This window comes from Sander lucioperca, chromosome 16 (genome assembly GCF_008315115.2).
Source record: "Sander lucioperca isolate FBNREF2018 chromosome 16, SLUC_FBN_1.2, whole genome shotgun sequence".
NCBI classification, from domain to species: domain Eukaryota; kingdom Metazoa; phylum Chordata; class Actinopteri; order Perciformes; family Percidae; genus Sander; species Sander lucioperca.
Window position 1 is genome coordinate 30,779,455 of NC_050188.1, and position 27,733 is coordinate 30,807,187.

Genomic DNA, 27,733 nt, shown 5'->3' on the forward strand with positions numbered 1-27,733 from the left:
TTTTTCACATCTTAGTCTGTCCCACCGAGGAAGCATGGGAGAGACGCAAGGAAATCATGCGAGGAGAGAGGAAACAAGGAAATGTGTTTTTAGAGGGATAAGATGTCCTTTTCTCTGAAGCGTCACGTGAATTTGTCAGCTGTATGAGCGGAGTTAACAACAGCTTTCAGCTGCACGGCTTCCAGGAAGGCTGCTCCCGCAACATGCACATTGTGCAAAATGTCAAAAGAAATGAGTTTGTGGTCCAGTTTGAATTCATAAAATATTTTAAATAGTTTTAATCAAAATCCTCACATCTTTACAAATATTTGACAACATTTACAATGCATTTTCTTCCTCTTTCAAGTTTTACAATTCAGTTTATAGTTTTGGCTTACACATGAGGGAGGGACTGTTGACTGAACACACTGCAATACTTTGAATATTTACAGCCAAAGACACAAGAATAAACATAAAAAAACAACAACAACAACAACAACAACTAATAAACATTAAAGTGTACACCAAAGGCGATAAGCAAGTCTTTATGCATAAAGTTGTTTATGTTATTTTTTCATTCAGCCTAACACTACACAGTTCGGTTGAAGGAGGAGGTGTTTAAACCGATGTCTATAGAACGAAGACAGAAGAAGCAACATACAGTATGAAACAAATGTCACATGCATTTGGCCAACTATCATGAGAGGAAAACAGGAGCATGTTTTTAAAATGCTGCTTGTCTTGGCGTTACAGTCGAAGAAACATTTTGCAGATATTCACAGCTGTAGTGCGATGATGTGGTCCGGATGCTGAGAGATTCCATTACCATGGTAACAACAAATACCCCATTTTGTTTTGACTATCAATAACAAGAGTTCAACCCCTTTGAGTTTAACTCAGAGGGGATAGGATTATGATAAACGAATAATAAACAGTTTACTTCCAAAAAGTTGCTCTTAAACAACCTCAGGGTTAACACTGGGTTAAGAAAGTGCTATGTACTTATTTACTTATTTACAATGTGAGAAATGCCACAATACATGTTTTTAGTAATTAAAAACAGACTATCTGATATAATTTACATGTACAAAAAGCCTCTTGTTAAAAAAACTTAAAGGCGCCGCTATAAACAGAGATCAACAAAGTCTCCTTTCACCTCTTTTTCTTCTCTAAGTGTATGCAGAGTGTGTGTGAGTGTGTCTGACTCTGCCATGTGTTTTGAGCTGGTCCGAAATAGGCAGGATCAGATCAGTTGTCCATAGGTAAATCCTGCTGTAAGCCACCGGCTGCAGAGGAGACATCAGCATTACCACGGTGACATATTGAGGGACGGTTAACACTGCGTCCGTGCAGCCAGGTGGCATGTCATGTCTGACATTGAGCCGCGGTGCTCTTTTGCAATGGCCGACTTTTGAACAAAGAAAGAAAACATCATTCTCAGTCCTGAATCGACAAAATGCAATCTCACGGTCATAAAGAACACATCATACATGGATTAATTCTTTTTCTGAATGCCACGAAAGCAGTTTTCTGTCTACAAAAAAGTTTTCAATATGAAATACTAGTACAAAACAGTCAACAATCTCAACGTGCAAAATCAACAACAGTAGCTTGTGCCAAATTTGACCGACATTGTAAAAAAAACCCGACACAACATTATTCCTTTGTCTCGACAAAACAATAAGCAGATATTCGATAGTCAGTACTCTACCAACATGTATGAATCATCACGGTTCAGGTCTCAATGTGGCTTCATTTGTATTCTGGGGCTTTTCGCCACTCTTTCACCTCATGTTGCTCACATACCAAACAAAACAAGCTAGTGCATGGGGGAGCTGATGACAACAAGCAACCTTTGGACCTGTTCTGATGGAATGAAATCCTATTATGTGTGTCGGATGCCTGAGATTCAGCCGTAGTCATGACCACACACCCAGTAAATCCAAAGCCCTGCGCTCTTTGGAGCCTTCAAAGTCGTCCTGCTGAGAGCGTCAGAGCAAAGAAGTGAGGGTGTAGGTGGAGAAGGCAGAAAGATCGGACAGGAATGGCAAAAATATATAGAAAAAGCTAAAGAACTCCTCCTGCTCTGCCTGTTGCCCGTGGCTGAGCTTGCAACCAGAGCAAGCAATGAAATTAATCATTCCCCCATCTTTGATCCGTGACAAAATAACATTTTCCCACTCTTCAACTATTTTTGAAGGGGAGGGGGGGCATGTAATTGAACTATATTGGGATGATGATGCTATGGCTCTCGGTGTTGGGGTCCAGTGTCAGTCCTTAGTGGCAGGGGTCAAAGGGCACCTCGGTGAGCCCTCCGTGGAGCTCCACTGATTCCTCCAACCAGGACATGACATCACCAATGAGGTGGCCTCCGCAGGTCGCCTGGCTGTAGATCTCGTTGGGCGTCAGGACTCTGGACCAGAACTGGAGATCAGACAACTCTCCCATGAAGGACTGAGTGACGTCGAAGCGGCCTCCCACTGTGTCCTGTGAGGACCAGTTAGGAACAGGTTTAAAATGTTAGAGACTGAACACAGGGATTACTGACCGATGATCTGTGAGCTTTTGAAAGTCATAAAACAAAGATCATAGCTAAATTCAACTGACACTATGGCAGTGATTGTTACATCCTACACCAGAGGTTCTCAAACGTATTACTCAAAGGTCCACATCTGATTTTTATTCAAGGACAGAAGTCCAGAACGAACGGTACTGGCTAAAAAACTCATATTGCGATTTTGGAAGTCAGATGCTTCCCCTTCATTTGAGATGTGGTTGAGAGAGCTGGGTGAAGTTCTCCATTTAAAGAAGATCAGATTCATGATTGCAGGGAGGGAGAATGCGTTTGATAGGGCATGGGGACCGGTCTTGGAACATTTAGGTCTGAGGGAGGAAACTGAGTGATGAGGGGTCACATATATTGATAATGTAGCATTAGCGGTTTCAAAGGGAATTTTTCTTATCTCTTTTGACTCCTGGTTTTACTTTTTGGTCTCTTAGTCTTGATATTTGCTATGGTGCCTCATCACAATTGTATTCAGAATCCGCCAAATAACTACAATTGTAAGTTCTTGGTTGCTGCTTATTGTTATTGATGTTATTGTACGAATAAGAAAATGTAAAAAAAAATTTGCTTGTATGAACAAATGCAGTCTGAACCCAATGTTGATCTGCTATAAACATATTTTCAAAAAAAACAAACAAAAAAGAAGTCCAGAACGATTGGCAATAACCCTAACCCTAACTCTAACCCTGGGAATAACCCTAACCCTTGTGCCTTTGCCCCTCGTAATACCCATCTCGGGCGCTAGGTTTTAACCCAAACCTAACCCCAACAAAATAACATTTAATCAACTCACTTATAACTTCTAAGCAACATACATTCAAGTTGAGTAATTGTCTTGGTCAATTGTTGTACCAATACCAGTACCTGGAATTGTGTACCAGTACCCATTGGTACCACATTTATTTTGGTAGCCTACTCTTTCTCTGTAATAATAAAATATTAATTTCAGTTGGAACAATAAGTCTATTAACTAACTATTTACATTTTGTCATTTATTTATAACATTTTACACACCACACAAAATCCCTACAGATCAACTCTGGTCCGTCACACCACTACTGTACATTCAACGTCACTAACAATTTATTGGTCAATAGAAAATGTATTTAAAAATAGAAAACTTTACACTTTATAAGGTATAGTATTCATAACACAAGGTACGGATAGACTTTGGTCTGGATGCGGACCTTGGTCCGGACTTTGAGAAGCCTTGTCCTACAGCAATGTGTTTTAAAGTCTTACTTTCTACAATCTTCATTTTTTGCACATACTGGATCTCTGCCAAAAAGCATGCCGTATGTCTTACCTGCTCCTGGCCCAGGATGAAGGTCCCTCCTGGTTTAATGGGGTGCCAGGCTGACAGGTTTTGTCCCGAGCCTTTCTTCACCCCGTCCTGGTAGGCCTCCCAGACACCGTCTCGTGTAGTCCACGTCATGCACACATGATGCCACTTCCCATCTGTCATGGTTATTGGCATTGTCACCGCCTAAACTCACAGGTGGAGAGAGACAGATGGGAAGACAGGGACAGACATACCATTAAAGCTATCTTTCCCAAAAATCACTGTAACATTGTAAAATAAAATTCCATGACAAACGTCTATTGGATGATAGCTTTAGACAGATTACTAATGTAGGGGAAGTGGATCAGTATAATATGAGAATCTCCACTCTGTTTATCTTCATAAACTCTTAAAACTGATTACAGACTGAGATTAATTTGCATACTTTGTCATTGATCAGTTTGATGACTGTCAAGTGTGTGACGAGAAGAAAGCAAACATGACAGTTCATCCCTCCTGATGTCACTCCGACAGACAATTAGGCCAATCAATTAGGATAATCAGATTAATTGCTGTGTTGTTGTGTTTGATTCGAGCTCACTGCTCACAGTACTGGGGCAAGGAAGATCAGTTTTTTCAGAGAAGAAAAGATTAGAAGCCTAATGGAATAATTGAATAATTTGCAAGTCAACAATCTGTGTACAAGTTAACGTCATTCAAACTGAGATATATAAAATATAAATATATAAAATTAAATCTATTACACAAAATGGTCTAAGTCAGGAGTTGCTCAAGCTTTACAATGAAGGGGCATCTCTAACTGTGTTTTCACCTAATCAAAGTTAATTGAAACATTTTGGTTGCCTTGAGTACTCCTTCTGTCTGCATGGCACATCTGGTGTGTGGTACCGACAAAGACGTGGTGGGTGTGCTTTGCTCTTAATCCTGCGCACACAAAACATGCCTCTTTCCATTGCTCTTCAGTCTGTGCACGTCACTGCCACCTGACAAGTTCATCTGACTAACCACTGACTGAGAGCATGACATGGCAAATATTGGGTCCTGAGTCTGAGGTCATTGCTGGCTCTCCTAATAGCTCTGACCTCCACTTGGGAGGTGATGCTGTCCTGTCAGTCTGAGCTGTGACTATCACACCTCACTGTGCGCAAGATTAGCAACACTCTGGGGCATGGAAGTGTGAGAACAGCAGTGTTACCTATCAACATTGGTCTCCTAAAGCCCTGACTGGAAAATCCCTCTATAAGAACTTCATATCCTTAATCCTTTAATATACAGTAGCACCAGTATTTTCTTAAGCAATATCAGCAGGGGTCACCACACAAATTGGAGCTATGTGGCAACTTAACAATTTCATTTGTAAAAGCTTCAACAAATAGTTTTAAGGGGTATCATCTACATTTTCCAACCTGGGCCCTATTTTCCTGTTTTTGTGTCTAAGTGACTGATGAGAACAACCATTTTTTGACACTGGCCCATTATTAAGCAAGACCGCTGCAGTATGCGGCGAAACAAGCTGCAAAAGTGCTTGTTTTACCACTGACAGGCTCAGAATATTATTAATAAGTGTCTGACAACATTATGAGTAGGATCCTTTTTTTGAAAAGACCCAATACCGATATTGCTAATCCCACCAGACTCAATTTAAATAAACAGTAAATTTATCAACGTAAAACACACTTCATTCAAAGTCGACACAAACAAATTAAAACTACCAAAAGTTGTCTTTGTTCGTCCTTCAAATGTTCCAACAATCAGCTCTCTGGTTTGGTTGAAATAAACCTCATCCTCATCCATTTACATGTGGAAATATGCCGGCTAAAAGTATTGTTTATTTAGCTGTAGTGTGGCGAGTTTGGCGATGGTGATTTTGGGGCCGTTTCTGGTTAAACGAAAAGGATCTTACTCTTTAACAAAAAGATCTATCTCTGTAGGAATCCTTTCCATAATGTTGTCAGACACTTAGCATGATAATATGAGGCAGTCAACTGCAAAAACAGCACGTTTAGTGGACAGAAATTGACGGTGCACATTTGCCCTCACAATTACATTGTAGCCCGGTTCGCGGCTGGCTGCCGGTTACAGCGTTTTCGCTCAATACTGGACCAATTACAAAGATTTTTGTTCACATTAGTCACTTAGACACCAATGCATGGGAAAATAGGGTCCAGGTTGCAAACCTATGAAAGTCCAAATCTGGGTTTCTTAACATTTCCTGGCCCTTGACTGTACAATACATTTTTGATTGCATTGCTTTTACCTTGTCGTTGATTAGCAGCTCCATGGGGTTGCTGCCCCATTCGATGAGCACTAGCTCATTGGCTTGTCCAGGTACAGCGTAGGAGAAGGGAGTACCGAGGCCAGGACCTGCTCCGGCCTTCAGCCGCAGGCAGATGGTCATTGCGAAGATTTCGTTGACCACTGACCGCTTCATCCTGGCGTACATGTAGTTGGTCTTCATGGGGAAGTCAAGCAGGAAAGCGTTGGGACTCTTCAGTTTCTTGTGGTTTCCTGGTGAGACAGAATATGTGCAGAATATAGGTTAAATGTTGGCTTACACAGGTTTGAAATGTAAAAAAAAATTGAGGCTAAACTGTACAGAAGCTGTGTGAGAGTGTGTGTGTGTGTGTGTGTGTGTGTGTGTGCAATGCATTCTCATGAACGGCTTTGTATAGTATCGTACAAAAACGTATGCACAACAATTCGTATTACGACCGCTGGCCAGTCATGTGACAACCTGTCACATGAACGTTAAGTTTAGTGGTCTTTACAGTTAAATTTAGCCCAGAAAAGGTGACTGTGAACCAAGTACAGGATACCGTGAGGTTACGGTCATTTCAGCGGCTGTTGCGTTTAGCCGACAAAAGGTGACTGTGCTGCAGCGACAACAGTTAAGTTTAGCCACCAAAATGACTAGTCAAGATTAGACTCTAGCTCCCTTGCTTGAAAGCCCGGTATTTTAGGACACAAACATCCACCCCGACCTCCTCCCAACGGGGATTCAGGCTCTTATGCAGCGACAGTCAATGTGGTGCATACACCAATAAATACGTGGAATAAATACGAATTATGGTGTATTACTTTTCGTAGCGATATGTACGATTGTTTCATAAGAACAGCCTGGTGTGTGTACCAGTGTCAGTGTTGCCGTGGTGCAGCTGGCTGAGCACTGTTTCCAGCTTGCCGTGCCCCGCACCGCGCAGATTTGTCTCTTTGCCGCTAGAAGGCACCCGCCGTGGGCTGTGATCGATCCCGTGGCGGCTGTCATGGTGATCATTGCCGTGGTGATTATCATGGTGGTCATCGTGGTGGTCATCGTGGTATCCAGGCCCGTGGTGATAGTCGTGGTGATCGTCGTGGTGATCCTCGGGGTGATAGTCGTGGTGATCGTCGGGGTGATCGTCGTGGTGGTCATCGTAGTGGTGGGTGCTGTGATGGGTGCCATAGTGACCACGCTGCCGGCTGTTGTGCCGGTCGTAGTGGTAGTCGTGGTGGCGATTATGGTAACCGCCACGATGGTTGTTCCTGTGGCTGCCGTGGTGGCTGCTGTGATGGCTGTCGTGGTGGTCGTCCCGGTGACCGGTACCATGGTGGTCGTCGTGGTGGTTATCGGGGTGGCTGCTGCCGTGGTGGTTGTCGGGGTGATCGTCGTGGTGATCATCATGGTGGTCGTTGTGGTGACCGTAGTCACGGGTATCTCTGTAGTAGCTGTGCAGCTGCTCCTCCAGGGCGGTGATCTTCCGCTGGAGGAGTTCTCTCAGCGAGCTGGAGTAGGAGCTGGAGGAGTTCCTGGCCTGCAGAACCAACAAAAACACATCAGTCATGAGTTCTGCTCTGTGGGATTCAGTTTCCACTTGAATATCATAAAATATATGAAATATGGCTTTAGAAGTATGTCCTCTGGTCAAACATTGAACAAAACCTGAATAGCTCCTAGCTTGAGATTTCGAGGTTTATGATTTATCGAGACTGTCCTCCCCTCCCAAAAATGCTCCCATTGGTAGTTTGTTCAAGCAGCAATTATAACTCATTATGTTTATAGTGGCTGCGCCCTCTAGTGGCCGTAATAATTATGATGAGAGCAAAGCATGAATATATAGTATAAGAGCTCCTATTTAGGCACAAGGAGGCAGGTTAAGGTGGTGGATGGATCAAACAAACACCAGGGTTCCTGTCACGGAATTGTCACGCATTTTCTTTTTTTTTACTTTACAGAACAAATGGAACTAGGTCACGTGAAGTAACATAAATGATTTCAACCCAAACCACGATCTTTTTCTAAACTTAACTAAGTAGTTTTGGTGCCTAAACCTAACCAAACTGTGACCGTTTAACAACGTTAACATGTTTAAAACCGCAGGCGTTACGTTCTCTGGTTTAGATATGAGGACGGTAAACACTACAGTGGGTCGTATTTCCTGTCAGCGCTAGGGACGTTAATTTATGAAATTCCCTGTGAGTCGTATTAGAGGGTAGGAATATACTGCCGATATTGTATAGTTTGAAGGACTTGTTGGATTTATCTCTAATGCCAATGGCATGCATGTTCCATCTATTTGTTTAATCTACATTTTAATTTTATAACCAAGTGCTATTATCTTACTCTGCCCTGAAACCTCTACACTGTGGGGTTTGTATAATGCAGTAGACCGTTCCTATGACAGGAATACTTTTACCATCATTAAAATCATCACCACCATCATTACATCAAAAATAATTATTATCAACATCCTGCAAAGATCCTTAAGGGGTCCTCATTAACAATTATTTATTATCTTCTTAAAATAAAGTGAGCGAAACTGAGCAGACACGATATGCTGATGAAGATGTGGGCTACTGAAAAAGCTAGTAAGTGGACCATGAGTTGGGATTGTTCTGTTAACTACTACTTTCCAAGGTCAAGAATACACTTTCAGTCTTCAAAAAATGTCAAAACTAACAAGCTGTGAGCTTGAAGAAAATGACTAAATTTAGAAATAACTAAGAGTCAGAAGTTCTTTGCAGTGAATTTAGTTATGTGCAGTAAATAAAGACGAATTGTGGAATGACATTTAAAGTTGCAGGGGAATAATTTCTGCCCCTCCCTCGTCTCCCTTGCTCATCCTTGTCTTTTTCACCAGCAAATCCGGCTTTGTTCCCTGCCAGCGCACGCCACGATTAATAGCCTCGTCAGGGAGGATGAAGCTAATTGAAGGTGAGGCTGGCTTGTGCCCTTCGGCGCGTGGCCAGAGGCTGGTGGTGTAGACATCCTGTTAGAGAAAGGAGTGACGGAACATAAATCCTGGCTTGGCTTCTGGTTATTTTCACAACTTTGAGAGAGATTGAAGGGGATTTCAACACTTTCCCTGAACATGGCCTGAGATCACCTGCACTGATAAGGAGGCTTTCACAGGCCAGTGGGCAGTAGGGTTTTAGTCTCGCAATGTGACACCAGCATCATTAAAAATTGTAAGTAAGTCAGACAGCAGATTTGTTTTAGGTGCTGAAACACAATTTAGAGAATGTATCACTTGCTGTGCGACAAAATTCGGAGCGAGCCATGACAACAGCTAAAACAGTTCCCAGTGAGCACTAATTTAGTGATTCATTGGGCTCCCACTGAATTAAATTTAAAGTAAAAAATGAAGATTTTTTTAGACATTCGGATCAGTGGTTCCAAACCTTTTTGGCTTGTGACGCTTTAAAACGAGACAAAGTTGACTTACTTGGCCTGGTTTCCCCAGGTTAATCTCAATGCGATTCTCCAGGATGAATAAACAGTAACGTTAACAATACTGATGTTGTGGAGATCTTTCTCAGAAACTAGTACCTTCCCTCTTGCTCCTCCTAAGCTTCACTCGTCAACATGTGATGGTTTGACGCAAAGGTTGTTTAGGGGTGAGGGCTAATCAACTTAGAGCAGCTTCCTGTTTGAGCTCAGTCTTGGCCACTGATATCCAGCAGAGAGATCGAGAGGTGGAACAACTCTGAGAGGACATTAGCGTCCAGAGACAACAGGACAACCAGCTGTGATATTTTGATTTTGATATTTTGCTTTGTAGGTTATGTGTCTCACAAAGACTGATGAGTGGTTCTTAATAGAGATGTTCCGATACCGATACCAGTATCGGTATCGCCTCCGATACTGCCTAAAGCGCTGGTATCGGGAAGTACTGGAGTTTATGCACCGATCCGATACCACGTAATAAAGCGTATAAAAATAAATAAGCCCTAAAGAAAATCTACGTTGAAGTAGTTTATTTATGTTCTTTTTCTGTTATAACTGACTGTCAAACTGGATAATAAAAGAAAGTTCTGTGGCATTAATTGTTTGTGTTTGTTCATGTTTCACACACACATATGAGTTTAACCTGAGCCAGACTGACAACAAAGATAGAAATCATATCACATCTATACAGGGATAGTAGTATACAGTTGTTAAAACATAATAAAATATATGACACACTGGTATCGGATCAGTACTCGGTATTGGCCGATTCGCAATTTCAGGTATCAGAATCGGTATCGGAAAGCAAAAAATTGTATTGGACCATCTCTAGTTCTTAATGTGAGAAGTATCTCCTCCAACCTTTGACTCTTACTTAAAATGTTTGCGTTTATTCCAAAACTACAGATTTATGCCACTAAAAGTGTCATCACTTTTTTAAAAAACTGAGTATGTAATTAATCAGGAAAAGGCCTTTTAATGCAGGGAACACAAACGATATCCTGTGGGTTACCATGTCTTCATGAAACACATCCTTCCTACAGTACTTTGGCAGCGGACAGCAGTGGCAGATGATTCGGCGGCTGAGCTTGTGACCCTTAATGACATTAGATATGACCCCAATTATGTCAAACCTTTGATAGGCTTCCGTCTCCCTGCAGTCTGTTTTGCCTCTCCTCACAGACACATTACTAAGCATCTCAAAATGTTCGTACGGTGAGGAGAAATAAGTCTGTCAGGAGCTTTTACAGAATGTTTACCTCTTTCACCTGAAATATCAAAGCTTTAATTGCAGCCATATAACAAATATTTTTTAGGCAGGAGACAGCGCTGTGCCTTGCTAGCCCTGCAGCGTTTTTGTATAGTTAAGAGAAGAAACTCTTGGATTCTTTAATTAGATTCTTTAATTATTTAAAAATGTAATGTAACAGCTTCTGTAGGAGTCACTTTGGATCACTGAACTTGGGATAATTTTAATGAAAATGCATGAACCATTTGTCTTCTTTAAATACTGTAGTCTACACAAGTTAAATAAGTTAACAATAAACATAACCTTGCTGCAGACCTGAGATTGTTTTCTTATAGTTTATTTACTTGTGGAACTTTCTACCTGCTTCAACTCTCTGTGGTCCCTTGGTTTGTGTTTCATTAACATTCGGTTGTCAACAGCTGTAAGTCATTTTAAAGTCCTTCTACTTTTATACAAAGCTCTCAACGGCTTAGGACTGGCCTACATCATTGAGAGAGAGATTCCCTGTCGTCTTATGCTCCTTCGTAAGCCCTTTAATGTTTTACTGCTGGTTCACTAGATACTCAAAAGATTGATTGCAGATGCAGCTTTTTTTTCAGCCATGCTCACAAACTGTGGAACAGCCTACCCAGAGATATTAGAGAGGTAGGCACTGCTGAAATGTTTAAACTGCACTTTAAAACATGTCTCTTAACCGGCCTTTTTTCTAGAACCACTTCTTACAATGTGCGTGCTTTAAATGGAGTCCCACATGCTGTTTTCAAATATCTTTTTTGCCTTTTAATGGCTGGCTCCCTCTGAAACACTAAACACGTTATCTGTAACACATGTATTCTTTTGAATTCAAACTAAGTTTATAATTATTATTATATTTTTTTCCAAAATGTCCTGTATATTAGCCTGGAGTGGTAAGTTCCAACCCAGCTCTTACATTTAGCCGTTAACAATAAACATCAAAAACGCACCCGGCTGCTTTTAACATGTTCAGCAATTCATATCAGTAACATTTAACACTAACTTTAACTAATTATTTGTATGCTGTGATTACAAGCTCTACAGCCCCTCTTACATTCCTGGGGCTGGAAGACAAAAGGCAGTAGTGGCTGAAGCTACAAGCCAGAAAGTCAATACTGCAAGTCTACCTGTACAAGCTACCATGGACTAGAGTTGGAGCTCCAACTCTCAATACGACCCACAGAAGCGCTTTCTGTCCTAACGTTGTGAAACAGTCACAGTTTGGTTAGGTTTAGGCATCAAAACTACTTGGTTAAAGGCACACTATGCAAGATTTGTACCTTAATATAACAGCTTCAAAGTCATTTCGATGGTAAATGAACTCGTAGCAGGGCGAATCATTCCGATAGCAAAGCAGGGGGGGAACGCCGCTGGCAAAACCAGCAATGCAAGTTTGATAGGTGGCGCCCCACCAAATCTCGCGAAAAAGGGGGGAGGGGATCAGGCCGTGAGTGCATTGACGTTAAATACAAGTACTCCACAGCAACTCTAGGGGTCGCTGTTTGACAAACTGCATAGTATGCCTTTAAGTTTAGAAAAATATTGTGGTTTGGGTTAAAATCAGTTCATCTGTTATGTTACTTCACTTCCCGTTATGCACGTGACGCAGAACGTGGCGTAATTTTCTTTGTTACGCTTGTTACGTAAAGTAAAAAAAAACCCCTCACCATTTCCTTTTTATTTTCAAATGGGACACAAACCCGTCTTCTGGGTGAAATTCCTGTGTGTGACCCATCCACCTATCTCCTACGCGTAATTTGGCGCTCTTATACTTGGACACCTTACTTCCTGCTTTGCTCCTGTAATAATTACTATGGCCACTAGAGGGCACCCCCCATATAAATGTAAATATGAATTGTAATTGCTACTTCAACAAACTGCTTTTAGGAGCCGTTTTTCCTCAATTGTGGGGCAAGAAGCTGGTTGTCATAAAGCAGAGGCTTGTGGTACAAGATATCAAACAGGCTACAAACTAGCTGCATTTTACCCCCTGCTGTGTCTTGAACTGAACTTCAGAAACGTCCATCTATCAGTGCATATCTTTCCTGGCACTGGTCAAAACTTCCAAATCTTTGTTGTTTAGTGGTTAATCCCCACTGGTGATGCAAAAACATGCCTCTTCTCTGAGCGTGTATTGCAAATTTTTGCACTCACCTGCAAGTTCTCGAGCCTCTCCTTCAGTGTTTGCAGGGTTTTGCCTGTCTGTTCAGGGGAGAAGGAGCTGTGTTTTCCGTATGTTGAGGGATTCCTGTGGTGGGGGTCGGACCTGTGGCCGCCGTGGGAGTAGTGGTGATCGCTGCTGTGATACGGCGAAGAACCATGGTGTGACGATGAGGGCGTGTGGTGGCTGCCGTGCTGCCCGTGGTGGTCGTTGCGGTGGCCGTCGTGATGATTGTCATGATGGGTATCGTGATGGTTGTCGTGGTGGTTGTCATGGTGATCAGTGCCATGGTGACCACCACCGAAGCCCTCGCACAAGGTGAGCTTGGCGGTCAGCTCCCTGATGGTCTCCCGCTGGTCCAGGATGGTCTCCTTTTGCCTCACAAGGCTCTCGCGCAGGTGCAAGATGGTGGCTTTGGCCTCTTCGGACATCATGCCTCGCCGGCTACTGCCGTTGTGACCATTTGTGTGGCCGTTACTGCTCGGTCCATGGGGCACACTGGGTGGAGAATAGCAGCTGGGGTCTGCTTCTGGGGGAATTGGGGTGCAAACAAATTTAGGGCTAATGCCATAGTCATATTCTATGCCAGGCAAACTTCCTGCTGCTGCTGCACATGACAGGAAGTAGTAAAAAATTAGAGAACGTAAGGGGGAGAAGGGAAGGATAGACCCCAGAGAGGCTCCAACCCATTGGTGGTGTTTTGCAGACAGAGGCATGAGGCTCAGAGGACTGACGTCTCTGGCCATGTTTGGCCTGAGTCCAAGTTATTCCTCGACAAATGACAGTCCTCCTAGGCCTTAGCTTTGTTGCGACGAACACCATGAATAGAGGTTATATGTGCTGGATTGAAAGGTGGTGGGGTAACGCATGTCAACCATAAAATTGCTGCTGGAAACTCCTCCCAGACCACATAAAGTCCTTTTGAACGACAAGCAGTACAAACTCCAAGGCAGTATTCCCAAAGCACACAAAGGGTGCTGCTGAAGTCTTCAGCTGTTTGTTGCTTCAATATAACCGTGCAATATCACTTGAGATTTCTTGGCTCCATGGCGAGTTAAGCTAGGCTGAACCTGCTGTCTCTGGGAAGAGGTGTTAGGCCACCGCTAGTCAGGTGATCCCTCTTGACTCCAAGAACCTCCTGTGTTTGACAGCCAAGAGTAATCCCTTTAACTTTGGCTTCTAACCACCCATCAGATCCCAGAGGGTATCCAACCTATAGGACAAGAAAAACAAGATATGTGTTGATATAATGGCAAATAAGTGACTAACAGGAACTTTGATTGACTCTGTTTCAAAATGGAGTATATTGATGTTTTTGTTTGTGTAATTTTCAGTTTGAAGCATAAACTATTTAAATCGCAACCAAATAGAACAACAAAAAAAAAACTAAAGACCACGTTACATATATAATTTTCAAGATCTTTCATTAAAGGAGACTTAAAACTTAAAATTGAAACTTAAAGTGGACAGAATGAGATGTAAAAGACGGGAATCTGGGTCACGACTGAATTAGGAGAAATGTAGCACTAGATAACAGTATGAGTATGGGTAAGTGAAAGGTGATCTGCATGGTAAACACTTCATTTCCAATTATCAAATCGCTCCTTCAGCCCGCCAGAATTTCCTGTCTGCACTGAGCCTGACACTGGGGGGTCGTCAAGAGTGCAGCAGGCCACAGTGTGATAAGATTACAGCCAATTAACCTGCCCCCGAAACCAGAGCCCAGCAATTCATGTAATGAAAGCTGGGTTTGAGTTGAAACATTTGCGGGCCTGTTGTGCCCAGCCACTCACACCAGGGCCGTATGAATCAGTGCCAGAGCTCGCCCACCCTCGGCCAGCATGTTTATTGGCTATTTAAAGACTCTTTTAAATCAAGTATAAAAAGTCACTGTAACTTTTATTCTTGTATTTTATTCCCGTCTTATTCTATTCAAGCTGTTTTTATAATCTCTTTAACAAATGTTTTTAATTGCTTTTAACTGCTCTTCAATGTTTTATGTAAAACAATATAAATTGCCTTGCTGCTGAAATGTGCTATATAAATAAAGCTGCCTTGCCTTGACTTGCCTAGCAGGAGAGACAAAGTCAGAGTGTAAGAGGGGAAGGATCAACTGGGAGGGATGACGAACCTAGAACCAAAATTATCCTATGTCCCTAGTCGGTACATAGCTGTGTTGTTTAATTATAGGTATCAGTAACTGAATGTGTTTCGGAGTTCTAACAGTTCCCATGAATATTTTATATAAATATATTTAACAGATGGGGATGTGCAAATGCTGTTATGTTAAACTTTGCCCATTTGCACACCCCCATCTGTTAAATTCTTGCTCACCAGCTTTGGATGTATGCAGTCCAAAATATCTATCTGTGTTTCTAACCACATCACTCTGCCTAATTTCAGAAACTCCATATTTATTTTGCCATTGGTTGCTTGTTAGTAATAAAGGAAATCAATTTGTTTTGTGCAGGTGTGACTGTTGTATACAATTCACATTCGTGAGGGGAACAGGTTTTAGAAAGTTTAAGGTGAGAAACAATGCAGCTACGGTCGACAATATTTTTTATCTAATCTATTTACATGTTTCCAGCTAAAAAGTCAAAAACATTCGATCTGTGTCATAAGGCTGTTGGGTCAGCCAAAAAGCAAAAATGAACACGCAGGATGCTGTTCTCTCTAAGCTCTTTATCTCCGTAGCCTATCACCAGTTCAAACACCCACAGCATTAAGTACAAACCGCCGAGTCTCAGGCACTGCACTCTCTGTGACACCGTCCTCCTGTGTGCAATGGTTTTTGTTCAAGCAATAGTTTAACATTGTGAGAAATACACGTAGGCAATTAGCTTTCTTGCAGAGAGTTAGATGAGCAGATTGATACCACTCTCACATCTGTATGTTTAATATGAAGCCGCAGCCAGCAACCTGTTAGCTTAGCTTAGCATAAAGACTGGCGACAAGACGAAACAGCTAGCCTGGCTTTGTACAAAGGTGACAAAATCCACCTACAAGCACAACATTCTGAGCCCTGTAGAAAGGAATTCTCTATGGGCCTCTCCGCATTCACAGCTATTCATTCTAGCATCTTTTTGGGCCCACCTCAAATGAAGGCCCTGGGTACGCAGTCCCATTTCCACCCCCAGTCTGACACCCCTGCAAGCAACTCTAAATGTCACTAAATCAAGTTTTATCTTGTTTGTTTAATCTGTACAAAAAAAAGTGTAAGAGTAGAAAGTTGTGATTTCATGGGGGGTTATGTGCTGAACTATTTCTTTGGGCAGGACCAGTGACTTCCTGAAATTTTTCACTGGTTGCCCGATAACCTCAACGCAACAACAAAGACCAGATCTCATATTTTTTCTTTTTTGAGGGAGGAAATTTCCCATTTTCTCATTAAGATATGACAACTTGTTGCCCTCCGTTTGAGATTTATCTTCACCCTGACACCCCTAAAGGCTTTATAACAGTTATGCGCAAGGAACTTGGCTAGGAAGACAGAGGAAAAGAGTGTTTTCATTTTGTTGGTCCAACAAGATGCTCTTTGGTGCAGGGGTGACAAAATAACATCAGAACAGTGTGCAAACCAAGGCAGTCTTGTTGACAAAAAAGTTGAAAAGCCTTTATTGATGCGGCTAACGCATAGCAAAGAGTAAAAAATATGCACCAACACAAGGCGCACAGGCCTTCTTCAGGTTGACTAACTGGAAGTTCCTTGGCGGTGATGGCACAGTGGCTATGACACATGCCTTTGGTGTGGAAGATCTGGGTTCGATTCCCACTGTGATACATAAACCAGTGTGTCCCTGAGCAAGACGCTTAACCACTAGTTGCTCCAGAGGTGTACGACCTCTGATATATAGCTATTGTAAGTCACTTTGGATAAAAGCGTCAGCTAAATGACATGTAATGTCTTTTTCTGTGTATTTTTTTTTAAAGATAAATTGTTTGGGGCTTTTCCACCTTTAATGGACAGGACAGCTAGGTGAGAAAGGGGAGACATGCAGGAAATCATCACAGGTCGGACTCGAACCCTAGACCTCTGTGTCGAGGCATAAACCTCCGTGAATATGGGCGCATGCTCTACCAACTGAGCCAACCCGGCCACTTCTTCTGTATATTTTAACGGCGGTTTGCATCCATTGCGTTGCACTACCGCCAACTACTGGTGTCACATTTCACCAACAGTTTCCAGCTAGTTACTCAGATTCTGTACAACAACTCAGCTACCATTTAAAAACTAATCAGATACCTCCTGCCTAGTTCACCTCCTCCACATTCCAGTATGTTTCCCAATCCAGTTCCCCTCAATCCTGCTCTTCTCATTCCCTCCATCATGATCCTTCTCTCTAACATATATTTCCTACTTTCAGTTAAAACATGTTGCACAGTTTCTGGTTTTTGACATCTATTTCACCACCCTGTTGGATGTTTCCCCATGATGAAAAGCGTACTATTTAAATAAGTAGGCCCAATTCTCAGTCTGGTGATGATTGTCTCCTCTTTCCTATTTCCTCCTCCTCTCCTTACATTACCAACACTATTTTGGATGTTATATAAATGTCTTCCCTTTTGTTGTTGTTCCCAGTGCTGTTGCCACTTTTCCACACAATGCTCTCTCCTTCTGTTTTTGATCATTTAATAACTGTGTCTATGTTTCCCCTCCTCAAGGCTTGTTGGCTCAACCAGAAGTGAGATACTAACAGGAAATATATAGGACCTTTGTGACATCATAGTCAGCACCATATTAAAATAGAAAATGAAGGAACGTGGCTTATAAGTTTCACTTTTATACCAGTATTGATTTCGTAACCACTTGCTATCTAACAATTAACATGATCACTTTAAAGTCGGTTCACTGAGTGAATCAAGTGAAAGATGAAGGCTTTAACCTGACAGTGAGCTGTCTGATACTTAAAGACAACATATGTGAGATTAAAGAGACATGATATTTCACGAAGCATCACACATAAGCCCATACAGCATCGCCAAGGCTAATGACACTGAGTGGGCAGTGAGAACAATAGCCTATCAGACATAGTTTCTTTATTTTATCTCATTTTCTCCAGTTTTTATGGATGACAATTATTTCTTTTAAATGTTTCTTTCTTTCAAATCATTATTTGTACTCTTTTTTTTTCTGTACTTTTCTGTCTTTCAGTACAAAGTAACAACGGCTCACAGTGGCTCTTAAAGGAGAATTTTTACCTGAATCTTGATTGTTAGATATCTCAGAGTACTGTCGATAGGAAAAAAAAACAACCAAAATCAGTGCTAGCAAACTGGAGTTGCTGCAGCTAATGACCAGAGCTCCCAATTAGGGTGATCAAGATTCAGGTAAAAATCGGCTGGAGTTCTCCTTTAAAGGTGCAGTGCATCCGGTCGATCTGTTCACGTTTCCCTCAGCGGAGACATTTCAGGCTACAGGAACGCGTCTCCTCGCCTCACCTCCTCCCCTCAAGGGTGACAGACTAATAGGATTGGTTGGATTTAATGCTAATGAGGGATTGGCTGCAGGGTCCTGGTTCTGCCAGAGCAACTTGCCCGCCCACCCACAAAGTCAAGCCATTGTTGTCACACGTGTCGATGCAGAAGAAAAACGTGAGTGACAGGCAGCCGGTTAACATTATGAGGCCATCAACAGCCACAATGAACAAAAAAAATCACGTTTTCATAGGAAGTTTGCATTATGTCTAAATTTTATTACTACAATGAATATTTCCGAGCGTTCAAGATTAGATTTTTTAGTGAGAATCATTTGGAGGTTAAAAGTGTTTATATATGTCATATTATTTCTTTTATTTCAATAACACTTTACTACCTTACTACACTTGTACATACATATACATTCTTTTCATTCCTCTGAGTATATATTTTTTTAATAGTTGTTCTGGAATTTTGATCTTATTTTATTTGATCTTATTTTTAATCTTATTTATTATACTAGTATATTTATTGTATTTTCTGTATGTGTGTAAGTGAGTATGTGTGTATGTCCCTGTGATTTACTGCTGTAACAGTCATTTCCCAGATTGGGATTAATATAATCTATCTATCTATGATTTGTTCTTACTATGATGTACACTATAAGAGCTCTAAAAATTCCAATAAAAAAAGTTTTACAGAAAGGAAGAAGAATTATGACCAAGAAAGTCATAAAAAAACATGCCCAGGCACTCAAGATTGGTTACAAAAAGTGATAAAAAGGCCTTTATTAAACAGGGAAAGACATTAAAAATACAACAATGCTTGTCGGCTTGAGCCTTTCTCAGGATGTATAAACCTTATGGTTTATTAAAAAATCCTTCCACTACATCTCTGCTTGCCATTGTGCGATGTTAACATGTACAGTGTCCGGACATGTACATGTTCAGCTTCTCAAGCCAATCCCAGCCGAATGGATCAGTTATCCAGGTTCACTGGATATATGTGGCCTTGGCATGGCCTTACTTTACTCCAGCTTAAAGGCGCTCCTCCTCCTCCTCCTCCTCCTCCTCCTCCTCCTCCTCCTCCTCTTCCTGTGCAGGCCTCTGAGCTGACCTCGTTGCCTCATGAACTCATTACACAAGTGCACCCTCCCTCCCCGTCAGGAGCTCCGGCTGGATGGTAAACTCGGTGTGGAGGAGAGTAATGTCTGTCTGAACGTGACTGGCCAAAACACAACACAACAGCCAAGTGGCACTTTGAGGACTGAAGGTGCAGGAGGTGTTGTGACACCATGTGTCATAGCCAACAGTCTTAATCTCTTTAAACTGTAAGGTGACAGGCTGGGGGAGCGTTCCAACGCCTGGATGGACATTCATTTCTACCATTTAATTACAAGTACAGATATGGGAAACTGTGTTGAAAAAACACCGCTGTCATTGAGGGAAAAGTAGACAAAGGGAGATAGCTTCATTTGAGACATTTTGTTGTTGAATAGATTTTGAAATTTTAGATAACTTTTGGATCAGTTCAGCAACTAAAATGTTTTGTTTTTCTCCGCATAGCAGCAATTCAAAAGTATTATTTCTCAGATTTCTGTTATGAAACAATGTGTAACAATTAAAACATCATGTAAAAAGTGAACTTTATAGTGAAGTATGTGAAGCAGCTCCTCCCATATTTCCTCCACATGAGAAATTTTAAACAATCAGACTTTCCATTCAGAAACACTTAAAATATTCTCTTCTTACAAGCAAACTATATAAGCCTTTCTTCTTCTAATTCTTGGGTATAGCACGTCACATACTTTTAAGTCTGGATTTGTTTTCAGTACTTAATAACTTTGAGTAGCATGGCTAAACAGACAAAGTGTTTCCCACAGAAGCTCCATCTTCATCAAAGGAATCCAAGGAAAAAGCTCATAGTTCTGAGTGAACTTTTAGCACCACTCTAACTTACTGTATTACATTTATTAAACCAGTAAAAGCCTCGTTATGATTCAAAATCTCTTTTCAGACAAACAGCATGAGACAACAAGCTGCTGTATCACTTCTGAGATTTCATGGGCGATAATGGACTGCCATAAATTCAATCAAAATGTAACTTAATGTAATTAGAAACATAAAAGCCTTTTGGTACAGTATGTAGACTCTTATTATCATTAGTATGCTTTTATCAAACATGCTGATTTTCAGTATGTTATGCAAAAGAAATGCATTAGAGTGCATAATGGGAAAGTTTGAGTAAAAAAACCCGAGACTGTTACTCTCTTTAATATCCTCTCAGCAGTCTATCTGTCTGTACATCCTGATCTCTCTGCATTATAAACAAGCTATTTGAGTGTTGAAGCCTTTGTTAAATCAGACAAAGTCCAAACCATTTTTTTCACACTAGTCTCGCTTTGCCAGACCTTCCTCCTCAGTACGATGGCTTTTCTCTGTGGGAACTTTTGATTGTAAGAACATTGGCAGGAGGACTTTGTTGTAACATTGTTAAGTTGTGAAGACTTTTTGTTATGCGGACTTGTAATATGTGGGGACTTTTGAGGACACTGTAAGGACTTTTCATCATGAGATCTTTTAGTCATGAGGACTTTTTGTTATGATAACTTGCAGTGGTGAGAACATTTCATTGCTAAGGACTTTTTGTTATGAGGTCTTTTTTGCAAGGGCTTTCCCCTAGCAAAACCTTTGCTTGTGAGGTCTTTTATTTCAGTTGTGAGGAAATTTAGTTTTGAGGGTATTTCAACTTCATTATGTCATCCTTCTTCCTGTGTTATTCACATTTTAATGCATACTACATTGGACATGTCTTATCAGTGTTCAGGAATTTGTCCATATGGAAAAAAGACCCCATCTATTGAAAATGTCACTACTTGTCTTCTGTAATCTGTAATAACCACCGGTCCCATGCATCAATCAAAGTTAGGAGGGTGATGAAATATGACCTCATTTAAAAAATGGTCATATGCATCATTTTAATGGATTGAAGTTCCCAAGCTCCTGTTTCTATTTCTATATTTCTGCAACCTAACAAAAGCTCAAAGAAATGCCATTAATCCTGGTAAATCTTATTCTTCGGGTAGAAATACTACAACTAAAATGTTCCAAGTTATTATAAAACAACCACTGGTCTAACCTGGCTATCTAAATATAACTCCTACTGTATTTCTACTATTAGTTTCTTTCACAGTGTTTTGGCACATAGGCAAATACATTCAGTATATTTAAAAAGTGTTCTTGTTTCCACAGATATTACTCTCTCAATCTAAATTGGGGTTATACTGATTTCCTGACCCTGCAAACATACTGTAACTTATATCTCTGCTATCTCTGATGAAGGCAACTACAGACTGTATGACTTTCAATGTCTTCAGATTGCTGTACTGATCACATTAGACGACTGTCTGTCTTAAAATGGAGTATCTTCAAGTTGTTGTGGTTTGCACATTACACGAGTGATCGGCGACAGGGGGGTCACACATTATTAAGTCTGTTTGGTCTCCAAAACACACGGGAATAAAAGCTAGCGATCCTAGTCGTTTGTGTGCTGATTTGCAGCAAAAAAACAAGGAAGAAAAAGAAAAGAATATGGAGAGAATGGTTGGGGAGACACGGGCAGCAAGGATTGTCTGTTCTGAAGAGAGAGTTGGAAGTAAATAAATAATTTTGCAATGAATGCAGGTAGCGGTCTGCTCATGTTGTGGGTCAATAACGACATGTTTGAGCTGATATTTCCCTCACCCCGTATCTTGCGCTCTGACTGGCTTTAGGTCGTCGCTGCTGTTATTGCTGGGAAAAACAATTTTCACACTCCAAGATTTGAACTCGTAGACAAGACCAGATATTTAACCTGCTAGATGTCTCTCGGCTGTCTCATGCCTCTGATCTGGGGCTTTTGTCGGCCATCTCCAAAAACTTCCGTTGAGTTGAAAATCAGGGGTTAAAATCGCGTAGTTGCTGACAGACAAACAAACACAATCAAGGATGACAACAACAGATTTCTATAAGAACTGTTCTGAAGAACTGTGTGTAAATATGACCAATCAGACTAAAACAAAGATCTATCTATCTTCCTGTCACTGCAAACCAGAACAAGCTTAATTAAAATCAAAAAGGGCTAAAGACGAGTTACTGACTCCCCTTTTGAATGCAGTCCCACCTCACATCCACACAGCCACGTATGATTACAGTTTAGAGCTCTACAAGGGTCAACAGCCTTCTGCTGTGGAGCCGCTAAGTGCTGCAACTGCTGAGTGGTTTTACTAAACCTTTGCACTTTTGTCAGTAATTTAGTCTTTTGTAATTTTCACAAAAGTATAGACATTCACTTCACTTCCATTACCCTGAACAGATTGTGTCTGCAAAAGCAACGAAACCCGGTGGCAACACGTCTAACTATGATAGCGAATGCTTACATTTCTCCTTTCTTTTTAGAATCACTAAACAAAGGCCACCCATCGACGGCTTCCTTAAAGGTCCAATATGCAATACATTTACTGTAATAATGCGTCATCAGATATTAAGGAAACATGCTAAGTTGAAATACTATCTTTTCTGACAACGATGCTAATGCCAGTATTTTCTCCTTTTGAAATTTCCGTTCCGTGACGGAATTTCTGTTTGTGTTTTGGCCTGTCTGTTGTTATTAACTACCCAGTTTGACAGCCAGGCCGGGTTGCCAGATATATCTTTAAAAACGTAAACCCAGCGCGCTACAGCTGTAATGTTAGGACAGCCATGAAAGCAGCAAATAAACGAACAGGATCAACTGTGATAGATTCTACCTGACCTAAAAAAAAAACCGCCATGTTTCTAACAGTTGCTTGACCATAGACATAACAAACCCTGGGTAAATATTGTAAATGTATTAGAAAGATGGAGACAGCTTAGAGCCCAAAAGGACAGTTGAGTACAGAGCTCCGCGAGAGCACAGGCTTTTATGGACTGTCAATATAACCAGCATCTGACGTTATCTACTGCGCTGTGCTGATGCAGTAATGTCCTATGTGAGACAAGCGTCTAGCAACATTGTTGTAGATGCTGCGGTCTCAGCCTGGCAACGTTCGTGAACTTCGAGTCTGGGGAGGAGGGGGCGGGGGGAGACGACTTTCTCCAGTATTTTGAATTTGTACTGCAGTAACTATTTTAAACACTAGCTGTCAGTATTACATATTGTACCTTTAAGTTAGATGAAAACGAGCAAAGTGAGACAAAGCCAAAGTAATCCGACGCTAACCCTCACCTTAAACATTACCATTACCAAACATTGTAATGTGATAAACAAAACAATGTCCAATAATTCAGGTTCTCTGTTTTTTTTTTGCTATTGACTTGCATAATAAGGTCAATAGCAATGTAGATATGCTGTAAAAATAATAATATAAGAAAACTTTTACAGCTGCAATTTTACTTATTGTCAAGTTTACAACATCAACAACAACAACAACAACAACAACAACAACAACAACAACAGAAAACTCAGATTGGACAGATAGTCTAGCTAGCTGTCTGGATTTACCCTGCAGAGATCTGAGGAGTAGTTAACCATAGTCCTCATAAATCCACCAGAGTTTAAAATTCCAACACAAAGAAAGCGTAAGGTAACGGGACATCCGAAAACGGACATCCGAAAAGAGTGACATCCAGCGGAATTTCTGACAGAACGAGAGCAATCCCGGAAGTGGAAAGTCGTGGATATAGACTATGTTTCCCACAACAGCATTAAGAGTGGAAAAAAACTTGTGTGAACGTGGGCCGAAGTGAACTCAGGCTAACCCGTGCTGCTCAGAGGCAAGCGCCAAGCCTTCCCCCTGAGGTTAAAACACGGCCTGAGTCTAAACAGGGACAGCTTCAACACAGACTGTCCTGCCTCACCAGGCCGACTGGTAATAGATGTAATGCTGTGGAACAACAAATCCTCGTACCTAAACAACATTATAGGTCGATCACCAAAACACCTAAAACCGCATGGTGAAAGTTTAATGTGACTGTAGTAATGTGACCGCTCTAGGTCTAACAGCTAACAGGTGCAGTTTTAAACACGTAGTAAACATTGTGAAACCCAACTAGTTAAGTTTAGGCGACAAAAATACTTACAACAGGGAGTGGTTTAAAACGAGTCACATAAAACTACTAAAATGAGGACGTAACGTGACGTCACAGATGTCATTGCGCCACTAGTCTGGATCAACGGAAGTACATATCCAGGATAATTGGCGGCTGTCCCTCACAGAACACCAAACAAAAAATGATTACGACATTTACTCTCTAACTGGGACGTTTTGGGGCCAATTGGTGGGATTGCTGTGGATGAAGTACACACGGCGATACACTTGTAAAAGACAACAACATTTAACCATGTGTCCAGCTAATTCAAATAGCTTATGTTACTGTATTGTGTGAACTTGTGTTAACTTCACTTAATATTGTATGTGGTGTTTTCTTTTGAGGGGTGCAAATGTTCCACCAAAACAAGTTCCTTCCCGAAACTATTTTGCAGAGCCACTGTCGCTGCGACCAGAGCTTAGTGCTGCCCAAGACGACAGTGATTGGTTTAAAGATATACAAACAACCCAGAGTGTTTGTTTCTCCTATCTTGTAATGTATCTGTGCTGGAGCCAAACTTTACTCCGTAGTGCTGTGGAGATAGGTCTGGCAATGCGACACTATTGCATCACAGACTAAGGTCGGTAATACTCGGATAATTTCAAAATGAAAGTTGACATTTGCTTTTACACGGGACACGAACCCTGGTCTCGTGAGAGAAAGTCATATGTTTGTTTGACACATCCAACACCACAACCTCATTTGCTCTCGCGATAATTACTACAGCCGTGAGAGTTGGTGGGTAACAAAAAACGCAATTGTCTGTCGTTGTGACCTGCTTGCATAATTGACCCATATCTACACTGGATTAGTGCAAGGAGCTCAGGTTTCTCAACAAATGTCTGGACTGCCTATTGTAAAAACAGAGAGACTTCCATCACACATTATCCCAGAAGTGTTAAAAGTCAAAAGCATTAAAGAAACACAGACTCTGATTCCCTGTTTTCTTTTATACTCTGGACACTAATGAGGCACAGATTGTGATGTTCTTTCCATTGTATCATTCTGTGAAGCACTCTGACTTTAATTCAACAGCCACTTGATGTGAAGTTGAGACCTCCTCTGTGCTATTTGATTTTGATTTTGTTTGGTCTGTGAAGCACTCTTGTGTTGCAGGAAAGTGTGTTGAGAAAGAGTAAACCACAAATAACAGTAGGTCAGTAAAAGCTGCTTAATGTGAGGACTACAACAGAAACGATGACAGTAGTAACATGGTTCCCTCTGCAGTCCCAAAATTAGATGGCAAAGTTAAAAGTTTGGCCCGAACTTTAACCTCTTACAGACTGGATCTCGATGTTGAACTTTAGGTAATACTTTTCCACTATAAGGTTGTCGATCGATGAATAACGGAAGAGCTGGAGAGCTTCTTGGAACTAGTGTTAGTGAACAAAAGACGGTGCTCTTTGGTTGGGGGCAAGAATAAATCCAATAGACATCAAAGAAAAGCCCAAGGTACTCGTCTTAAGAAAAAATTGAAATGCCTTTAATTCATCTGGCACATTCTCAATAGATTAAGTTGAAAACCAACTTCAACGCGTTTCGGTGGAACTATTAAAGGCATTTCATTTTTCTTCTTAAAGTTGTCTGTCTTCCCACCACCCGATGATTTAAGTCCCTGTTCAATCTTTGAAATAATACTATCATTTATCTTAATTCTTGGCCGTCGAGTGATTAAGTGAGAGACGGCGTCTCGCTTGTCAAGAAGTGGATTTGTGATCTGAGGGGTGATGGATCTCCTCACATTTTGTTTGGCTTCTGTAAGCTGTCTCTGGCCTCGCTGCAACTAATGAAGAGGAATCAAACCAAGGTCTCAGTGCTGCATGTGGCCTCTAGCCCATCAGCACTGCACAGACTGGGCCAAGCGCTCCACAGGATACACAGGAAGGGACTGAAGAGAATGCCAAGGCCACAACAACTAAAGACTCCACTGTATTGTATGTCTGTTTGACGCATATTGCTGATGTTAAGTTGGAAGAAACATTTCAATTGAAATAATTTATGAACTTAATAACCACAACACTTCCTTTGCAAAACAGATATAAGACAAATATGACACATCTAAACAAACATCAACACTATGCTAATGGAATAATAGCACAGCAAATGATCACCGAATGAGATACAGCTGCTACAGTACTGTCTGTATTTGAATGTCTTTGCTTATACAATTTGATTATGATTTAACTGGATGTATTTATACTTGTAAACTCCAGCTGTAAACACATAAGGCGATTGCATGGAGGCTAAAGACGAGGGGTCAAACACCTCAAGATCTTAGCTGAACATAAGCTAAAGCTCATCAAACCGGCGCTGAATATTAGACGTGGCTGAAGATGTGGCACATACAGAGATGGGGACAGTTGGGAATGGGGTGGTGGTGATTAATTTAGCCGGAAAATATCGGCACCAAAATATTTTCTTGCACCGGTTAAGGTACTCCAACAAGGTACAAAAACAAACACTAAAACACCACAAAACGAATCATTTTCAGTCACCAAAGGCCTTTTAGTTTATAACAAAGATGCACGCAGACTTTTACGGAGAATCATAGAGCAAAAAAAGAAATGCAAATAAGCAAAACTGCATTTTCCAACATCACGTTCCTGCACCAGGAAATATCTTGCCAAAGGTTCATTCAGAAAACTAAGTGATTTTAAGTGTGTGTTTTTTAAATTTCAGAACAAGTTCAGATATATTTTTGGCAGAAACTAAATTACTCAATCAATTACTCTTGCGCTGCTGTGCTATTTGTGCAGTATGTACATATAGCACATAAGCTTACAGCTTATAGTCTTCTGGCCCCATATAGAAAATCCTTATAAGTGTATTACATAACTTAATGAATCACACCTTATACTTGCAATATTGAAAATGAGACAAACAGGTTTCCCTAAAAAGTGCAGATGATTAAACACATAACATCAACATCTCATTCAGTCTGCGGGAGCATAATTCGCATCATCAGAGAGTTCAGTTTTAACTTTGTGTTCCAGCATTGCCTGATCGAGTAGCTCAAACGAGAGGATTAACACTTGTTTATATATGTTTAAAATACCAGAGGTTTTGCTTTTAAGAAATAACAAATAACTTTGTGAGAAAGAAACAAAAAGTTTTCTTACCTGCGTGCAAGTTTGAAGTTCCCAAGCTGGTTAGTCCCTTCAGCACACTGATCAGCTTGAGGAGGATTGGCTTTAGGTAGATAATTTTATCTCTCTCTCTCTCTCTCTCTCT

General features: G+C 41.1%; 1 protein-coding gene across 1 annotated transcript; it reads right to left on the reverse strand.

Annotated features, from left to right (window-relative positions):
- Positions 1-248: 248 nt before the first annotated feature.
- LOC116046392 (filaggrin-2-like) lies at positions 249-27,733 on the reverse strand. Its single transcript, XM_031294743.2, has 6 exons — positions 27,622-27,733; positions 12,971-14,190; positions 6,979-7,639; positions 6,106-6,356; positions 3,852-4,031; positions 249-2,466 (listed from the first exon to the last, which is right to left on the reverse strand). Exons 2-6 carry the CDS (start codon positions 13,721-13,723, stop codon positions 2,257-2,259), a joined length of 2,055 nt encoding a protein of 684 aa, XP_031150603.1. The 5' UTR covers positions 13,724-14,190; positions 27,622-27,733; the 3' UTR covers positions 249-2,256.

Excerpts from the sequence above, each read along its gene's own strand:
- LOC116046392 (XM_031294743.2), bottom strand. The coding sequence starts at position 13,723 with ATGGCCAGAGACGTCAGTCCTCTGAGCCTCATGCCTCTGTCTGCAAAA. Across the intron at positions 6,357-6,978 it reads CCACGGCAACACTGACACTG|GAAACCACAAGAAACTGAAG; the intron begins GTACACACACCA and ends CTGTCTCACCAG. Across the intron at positions 2,467-3,851 it reads TCATCCTGGGCCAGGAGCAG|GACACAGTGGGAGGCCGCTT; the intron begins GTAAGACATACG and ends TGGTCCTCACAG.